Below are 8,838 nucleotides of genomic sequence, written 5' to 3'. Positions count from 1 at the left end.
TCTTTTCATTACATGTGTTTGTATTATTACATGTGTTGCTATATTCTGATACGCATTGCATTTGCATGACCATTGTGGTCACACCCTTAAGTGGGAGTGAGAAGCTACGCCTTGATGAGGTTTTCGCCTCCGTGTAGGATAGTGGATCACTTTCAGGATACATCCGTACCTATGGTTTCGTGAGATTTTCATCTCCGTGTAGCCATAAGGAAATGTATTCCCCTGAACTGAACTAGATTCAAATGAGCCTATAATCGGTGAGGATCAAGGAATCTGCTGGTTCGGGTACCTCAAACTTTAAAAACAAACCACATATAGAAAAACCGTAAGAGCTCAATATAGATAGAATTATACTTAGGTTATCTTTGTGTTTATTAATATCATATGATACTGACTATTTTCTTTCTTTTGTGCATGTCATTTTGTATTTAAAAGGTATCGATTCACGGTCAGTTTCTAAGTTAAAAAGTTTTATTATGGAGAACGGACTTCTTGATAGAATGGAGGGCAATGCTAACGTCCATAAATGGTCAAAGGAAACGCTGAAGGATACACATCAGAATTATGGGGTTACATTCGCATCAGCGTGGTGCAAAATAATCTCCAGGAGTTAGAGGAAATATGGGATCAATAGAGTAATGACGCCAAGCAGTTGTTCTACAATAACTAAAGGGACTTGCAGTATTTGCTTGACAAGAGGATAGATGAGCAATTCAAATGGAGTGTGGGAGTATTGATGGACACTTCTACCATTATAGCATTTCTCTTTCATATGAAGACGGTTGCCATGTGGATGGTAAGGGTATTGGAAGGAAAGTGATTGATAGAGTGCATGAGACCTACAAAAATGAGTTGGATGGAAAGAATTTTGCCTATGATGGTAAAAAGCTCGTTTACTATAGGACCGCTACCAAACAACAAGCTTGAGTGTACTGTTGTACTTATCAGAAACAATGGAAATGCAAGCCCCGATGGCCTGGATAGCTAAAGTAAGCGTGAAAGAAAGCGATTAAAGAAGACCGTATCATACAAAGACCTTTAGAGATTAGCTATGCTGCGAAGGTACCGAGGCAGGATGCTCTGCGTGTGTAGAAATATGAAAGCTCTCAATAAACATTGAGGATATAGGATATTATTTTAGGGTAGCACACTGGAGAACGGGATACCTACCTGTTTGCTCATCTATCTCAAAATAATCAGAACAACTTCATAGGTATTGGAGGAGGTGCCCTTAGCTACACGGATTACCCCACAGGTGAGGTCGTAGCTCAAACTCAGGAGGCAGCTGATTATTTACAGACATTGGCTGCACAGGCTGACATATTGAGCATAAATATGAGCTACAATCTGATCATGGCCAAGAGTTTGTTTTGTTGTTAAAACTTTAGGAATTAGGGCGAAAGCGTATTTGTAATCCATTTATATGTAAAGATATTCTTTTTCTAAATAAATTTTTCTAAATAAGATTGAATCGAGATCGATACCTTTTGCATTCATGCATTTGCATCTCATCGCATCATTGCATTCAAAGTTATAGAAAGACCCTAATTAGTTAAAATTACTACGGAAGTTAGGGAAAATCTAGAAATCACGCATCCATACGGAACTCGAGCAAAAACCAAGAATATGGATCAAAGGTTTGAACAGTTACAGAAGGATATGCAAGACCAGTTGCAGGAGCAATTGGCCAAGATGCAAAACGATATGAGGGAGCAAATGTTAGAGGCTCAAAGGAATATGATGGCCGAGATGGCTCAGCTACTGAGAGCCATTGATAAGGGAAAGGCTCCCATGGCAATCCTGCGGGCTTTACCCAACCCACCTCCTAGGAGGCCATCTGTCACTATAATGCCTCAACATGGGTCGATCGATACCGAAATCCCTATGAATTTCCCAACTGCCTCAGGATTTGATTTGGGTGACAACCTTGCTAATCCAATCATTCCTGACTTAGATATGGCTGAAAGGGAAGGTACAAGAATCGAATCTACAAAATAGTTGAAGGAATGTTGTAGATGGTTGGAGGAGAAATTTAAGCCCTTAGAAAGTGCTGAAGGGCATCAGGGAGTTGATGCCAAAGATCTAAGCTTGGTCCCAGATTTGGTGCTTCCTCACAAATTCAAGATGCCAAAGTTTGAGAAGTACAACGGAACTATTTGCCCAGAGGCCCATATTACGATGTTTTGTAGAAGGGTGACGGGTTACGTGAACAATAATCAACTGTTGTTCCATTGTTTCCAAGACAGCCTAATTGGAGCAACAGCCAGGTGGTACAATCAGTTGAGCTGGGCCAGAATAAATTCATGGAGGGATCTTGCACAAGCTTTCATACAGCAGTACAATCATGTGACTGACATGACTCCGGATATAATCAAGCTACAAAACATAAAGAAGAAGCCTAATGAGAGCTTTAGGCAGTATGCACAGAGATGGAGAGAGATTGCTATGCAGGTTCAACCACTGCTCTTGGAGAAGGAAACCACTATGCTATTTATCAACACCTTAAAGGCTCCATTCATTACCCATATGATTGGAAATACTACAAAAAATTTTGTTGACATAGTTATGGCAGGGGAAATGATTGAAAACGCCATAAGGGACGGTAAGATAGAAGGGGAAACTGCTAAGAGATCAACCTCAAGAAGAAATGAGGTGAACAATGCGAGTAATTATAACTTGAAATCAGCTACGATTATTCAACCAAGAGCAGTAACTGTAGGACAGCAGGGTCCGCAAAGGAATGAATCTGGTATGAGACAGAATTCTGAAAAGATCCAGTTCACACCCATTCCAGTGACGTACAAAGAACTTTATCAGAAATTATTTGATGCACACGTGGTAGCTCCCTTCTACTTAGAACCAATGCAACCTCCATATCCCAAATGGTATGATGCAAATGTTCAATGTGAGTACCATGCAGGGATAACAGGACATTTCATAGAAAATTGTACTACCTTCAAGAAATTGGATAAAAAATTCACCAAAATGGGTGTTATAAAGTTTGATACAGAGAACCCATTGCCAAACCATAGCGATCAGGGGGTAAATGTGATTGGGGAAGATGAGGCTGAACAAGGAAATCTGAAGGGTTTTTGTCCCTACAAACTGGAAAGCTCCTTAAACAATTGGAAGGCAGAGGAACTTCTTGTAGTATTCAGAAATTATACGAAGTAATATTCAAAACATTCTTGTTGCTCTAAAGCCTAGGAGAAATAAGATTTCTTTTGTGAAATGGGCTCATGTTCAGACATTTTTATTTTAATAAAACATACTTTTATTATTCATCTGAGTTAATAGTCTTTCATTTTGATTCTTTTGACCTTTAATATTCTTTATAAATTTTCATTGCATTCATAACATGTAAATAAACATTCTTGAATACATTTATTCCTTGTACATTCTTTTGTGCTTATCATAGATCCCTAAATATCAAAGACTGGGGCAACGATATTACAAACTCAGAGTTCCTTTTGAGCGCGACATGTGTTTAGAGGGATCTCGATATTTTTGAAGATGACAGAGATTGTTACTTATCTTCTGATTTGTTGGAAATGGTAAAGCAAGAAGAGCAGCAAATTTTACCCCATGAAGAGGTGGTAGAGAATTTAGCCTTAGAGGAAGGAAGGATTGAGAAATTGGAATGTGCATAACCAGAGAGGCAAAACAAGACCTTGTTGAGACTATTATGGGAATTCATAGATGTCCATAGGAATGTCGGAAGAACACATACAAAAGGATTCATAATGACCAGGATAAACAAGAGCTTTGGGCACTGTTGGTTCACCATGGAAGGGGATCGCATCAGTTATACCATTAATGCCGAATCTAATAAGTCAAGACTTATAGGGCATGTATGTTATGGGCCCGTCAAAAGTTTCAAGCTGACAACGGTTCATCTTTGTAGTTGTTAACTGCTCCGTTAAGAGGGTGGAGATAGCTTCATATGCCAATATTACAAAGTCAATAGTCATCGAGTTTCAAAAAAAAAAAAAGAAGGAAAAAAAGGATCATATCCAACTGCACAATGTCAAAGGTTTGCAGTTTGTTCAAAGAGTAGGCGCCATGCCACAACACATCAAAGGTTGCCAAAAGAAAGAAAGAAAAATCAACAAAAGTTATAGAAGATGACTGAAACTTGGTAAAAATTGGCATAAAACGCTACCACCTACTTTCTATGTTTATGCTGGGGCAAACGGCTTCAACGATCCCAACTATCATCCTTGGAATGAATGCAGCGCATGGATCTCATAGGGAGTCTGATATGCTGTCAATAGCTACATTGGATAGATCAACGTAATAGTTATCGATTTCCCGCTATAGAGCATCAGACTATACACAGTCTCTGAAGCTTGAAATGATAGATTCTCTCTTCAAACCAGTTTCTGACAAAGCAGATCATGAGAGAAACTCTCTTAGACTTCTATACAAGTTCAGAGAAGAGGAAGCCTGATCAAGTCATGGAGATAGCGAGTCTCAGTTTAGTCAAATGATGAACAAATGATTTGATCAAGTTATCGAGACTTCAGGGATCTCCTGACAATGTGCTACATGGTACTATCATTGACAACAAAGTATGCCATCCAAAGAACAATGATTTTTACCTTGGTACCCATGCTGGAATAATTGGAATCACGAGGCAGACCCACTATCATGTTCTCTTAGACCAGGCTGGGTTTTTGGCTAATGATCTGCAATAGTTTGTTCATTCTCTATCCTATATGTATCAAAGGAGCACCACAGCCATATTTGTTGTGGCTCCTATTTGCTACGCTCATTTGGCGACTTCACGGTTGGGGCAATTTATGAAGATTAGGGATGCTTGAAACATCATCGAGTCATGGTGGGATGTATGTTCCGGAGTAATCCACATACCTCGCCTTTCCGTGTTGAAGGATAAAGTCAAGAACTTCATTCTTGTCTGCTGAGAATTATTGAACCATCTTTTTGTAGGGTTTGACAAACAACAGCCAGGACTGCTGCTGGGGCAATCCCTTTCTCATGGGTTTATGAATCAAGATATTTCCTCCAAGATTTGATGGAGTCAAGAATTGAACACCTCTAGTAAACTTAACTTGAAAGTATTCATCCTAAGAAAATGTACCAAGAATGGATGACACAGACTTATGATAAAGAAGGTTCGTCCAAAAGAATTTCATAAAGGAAACCTTGTGCTGAAAGAGATCCTTCCCATACAAAAGGATGTCGAATTGGGAAGGGTCATATGTTTCGAAGAGGGCTTTCTCTAGAGGTGCACTGATTTTGACAAGAAATGGATAGGAAGAATTTATCTGATCCAGTGAATTTAGACTCGGTCAAGGAGTACTTTGTCTGAAGGAGAAAGGAAGCCAAGGTGAAAACCCGCAAAGGGCACTTTGGGACTTCTATTTCAAAAAAAAAAGGAAAAAAGAAAAGAAAAAGAGAAAAAAAGAAAAAAGAAAAAAAGAAAAAAAAATGGAGAGACCAATGTGAAAACCCGCAAAAGGTGCCTTGAGACCAAAGGGGTTTTGAGTTGAAAACCCGAAAGGGCAGCTCAAATTTGGAAAGTCATACAGTGACCTTGTTATACCGGATTCGACGAGAAGTGAAGTATGTTACATATCAAGGTATCAACGAATTACTTAGGATCTTTTAAACACATGTTGAACTCAAGAAAGTCTTCCTAGAGCTGGTGTATAGACGCTCAAGTGGCGATATCTGGGGCATCTGATCTCTGTCCTATTTACTATCTTTGGATTCTTTTTCTTCGCAAAGATATGTTCTCAGGTTAATCTTTTTGCATTTCTTCCAATAATTTGTCCAAATCTAATTATCCTTAGGATCAATTTATTTGTCTCCCATTATTCATAAAGCATGTTGCATTGAAATAATGATAGATGAACTAAAATATCTTCACAAACGAAGTTTTGCATATTACTCTGGAAATTTTTAGATAATACAAGAAACTGAAACAAGACAATTGTTTAAGGAATTCTATATGTATGGGTTGGAGATACTCGAGAGATTTTCTTCTTCAGTCCAAAAGGTGGTTGGACGTTTTAAGCAATATTGATCTTAAGAAAGGATCATTTTAGAAACATCTTCAGTGGGTCGTAACATTCGGGGAATGGTACGGTAGACCAAATTAATGGAGAAGATTCAAGGTATACGAGCAGAGTGTGATTGATATGTCGAGAAGAATGAGGTGGAAAGCTCGATAGATGAATGAGTGATGATGTCCGAAATAGGAGTTATTTTCATAAACATTTTGCATCATAATATGTCTAATTAGGAGCATTTGACTCATTTCGATCATGGCATCTTAATTATTTGGCATAAGCATAAATTCCAGAAATCAATTCTACTGGTGGATTCCCAAAGGACAATGTAGCAAGGTTGATTGAAAATTACAAAATTCAAAGGCCTTAATCCCTCAAAGAGAGGGTAACAGTTAAATTTGCAGATCTTATCTCCTAAGCGAGAGTGGAGCGAGATCAAAGACTCGCCTTAATCCCTAGCAGGTAGGGTAATAAGTTAAATTTGCATATCTTATCTCCCTAAGCAGTAGTGGAGCAGATCGAAGACTCGCCTTAATCCCCTAAGCAGTAGGGTAACAGGTTAAATTTGCAAATCTTATCTCCCTAAACAGATGTGGAATTGATTGAAGACTCGCCTTAATCCCCTAAACAGTAGGGTAACAGGTTAAATTTGCAGATCTTATCTCCCTAAGCAGTAGTGGAGTAGATCGAAGACTCACCTTAATCCCCTAAGCAGTAGGGTAACAGGTTCGCAGATCTTATCTCCCTAAGCAGTAGCAGAGCAGACCAACGACGACTCGCCTTAATCCCCTAAGTAGTAGGGTAACAGGTTAAATTTGTAGATCTTATCTCCCTAAGCAGTAGTGGAACAGATCGAAGACCCACCTTAATCCCCTAAGCAGTAGGGTAACAGGTTAAATTTGCAGATCTTATCCCTAACCAGTAGCGGAGCAGATCAAAGACAATGCACCTTAACCCCATAAGCAGTAGGGTCCAAGATGATTTGGTATCTCTGCAATAACAGGGAACAAGTCGAAGATAGCAGATCGGGCGTCTCTATATTCGACGGAGAGCAAATCGAAGACATAGCAGATTTGGCTTTCGGATGTTCTCACACCAAAGCAAATCCAAGATAACAGATCTGGCATCTCCATTTCGACGGAGAGTAGATACATAGCAGATCTAACCTTCATATGATTTTATTGAAGCAGATCCAAGATGATTTGGCATCTTTGTGTTCAGAAGGAGCAAATAGAAGATATAGTAGATTTTGCTTTTACGTGTTTACGCTGAAGCAGATCTAAGATGATTTGGCATCTCTATATTGTCAGAAAACAGATCGAAGATAACAGATTTGGCGTCTCTATATTAGACGAAGAGCAGATCAAAGATAGCAGATATCGCCTTCCTGAGTTGCAGTGAAGCAGATTGAAGCCGTCAAGAGGCCATTTAAAGAAGATCAAGGATCAAGAACTCAAGACTCGTGAGCCCCGGCAAAATTGGTCCTTTATAGTCTTTGCTCTATTCTGTTACATACAATGAATGAGCAAAGAAGGGCAGCTATAGACACTCAAATTTGCCCGGGCCCAGAAATAAGTTCAAAAAAAAAACAAAGTCCAAGTCCAGTACAGAATTACAAACATATAATTTGGCCCAATCGAAATGGCCCATTGCTTGAAAAGATTGAAGGTCCATCTATGAGCTTGACTCATATGGAAATATAATCTTTAAGGAGATGCAATCTTAGATATGATATGCAATATTAGATATGATACAATCTTAGATATGATATGCAATCTTAGATATGATATGCAATCTTGAAGATATGATCTTGTAATCTTGGAGATTTAATTTGTAGATATCTTTTAATCTTAACCGTTGATGTAATTGATCTGTACCGTTAGATTTAGGGAGACTCAACTATAAATAGAGGCCTCTCCCTTCATTGTAAATCACTTGAGTTTTGGGAAGCAATAAGAATTCTTGAGAGCATTCACTCAAATTTCTCTCCCTCTTGCGTTCTTACTCTCTGTGGTTTGTTTTTATTTTATTCTTAGTCTATCTAAGTTTTTCAACCCTTTTTTTATTTTAATTTCTTCATTTTTCAAATATGTATATTTATTCCTATCTTTTATACATTTGATTATGTATTTTATATATTATAATATTTAACCTTTTTATATAGTTTATTTTCAAATATATATTTCCTATGCATGTATATATATTATATTATCATTTCATGTATTTTGAACTATTGCATTATATTTTTATAATTTGTAAATGTTCTATTTATTCATTTTTTAGTGTATGTCATTTATCTTATTTGTGCATAGTTTCATTTTTTATATGCTATGTTTAATTATTTCTTTTATATGCTATTTTATGATATATATTGTTGTATAATTTTTGCATGTATTATGTTTTTCTTTTAGTTTACTCATATTTTTATTTGTTTATTATCTTATATTTACCCTAGTATGATTTTTTCATTAAACGTATGTTCATGTTATTTAGTTTTGTCTTAATGATATTATTTATGTTTGTATGGAAATGTTAGAATATTTTGTACATCTATGCTTCATGATGCATTAATATGTCATCCTAAAACATCATTTAAAATAATATTCCAAGATTTTTTTAAAAAAAAATAAAAGGCAATGCTTGATGTTTGGAAACTTCGAGAAAGGTAGTGCCCTAACTTACTGGGTTGCGACTTGTCTCGTTGAATTCGAATAGTCAAGCACCCTTCTAAGTGATTTTGAGTTTTCAAAACTTAAACAATTATTTCGAGATTTCAAAACATAGTGTCTTAACTTACTGGATA

The 8,838-nt window shown here is 37.3% G+C and overlaps 1 protein-coding gene across 1 annotated transcript; it reads left to right on the top strand.

Moving 5' to 3' along the window:
• Positions 1 to 1,626: 1,626 nt before the first annotated feature.
• LOC108458693 (uncharacterized) lies at positions 1,627 to 3,174 on the top strand. The gene is made up of 2 exons (XM_017758098.1): positions 1,627 to 1,972; positions 2,057 to 3,174. The coding sequence occupies exons 1-2, from the start codon at positions 1,627 to 1,629 to the stop codon at positions 3,172 to 3,174; spliced, it is 1,464 nt and encodes a 487-aa protein (XP_017613587.1).
• The last annotated feature ends 5,664 nt before the right edge of the window (positions 3,175 to 8,838 follow it).

The sequence above is a fragment of the Gossypium arboreum genome, chromosome 4 (genome assembly GCF_025698485.1).
Source record: "Gossypium arboreum isolate Shixiya-1 chromosome 4, ASM2569848v2, whole genome shotgun sequence".
Classification (NCBI taxonomy): Eukaryota; Viridiplantae; Streptophyta; class Magnoliopsida; order Malvales; family Malvaceae; genus Gossypium; species Gossypium arboreum.
This window is presented reverse-complemented; position numbering and strand designations above follow the sequence as displayed.

Coding starts and splice junctions, on each gene's coding strand:
- LOC108458693 (XM_017758098.1), top strand. CDS start 1,627: ATGGATCAAAGGTTTGAACAGTTACAGAAGGATATGCAAGACCAGTTG. Junction 1,973..2,056: donor AGATATGGCTGAAAGGGAAG/GTACAAGAATCG, acceptor AAAGTGCTGAAG/GGCATCAGGGAGTTGATGCC.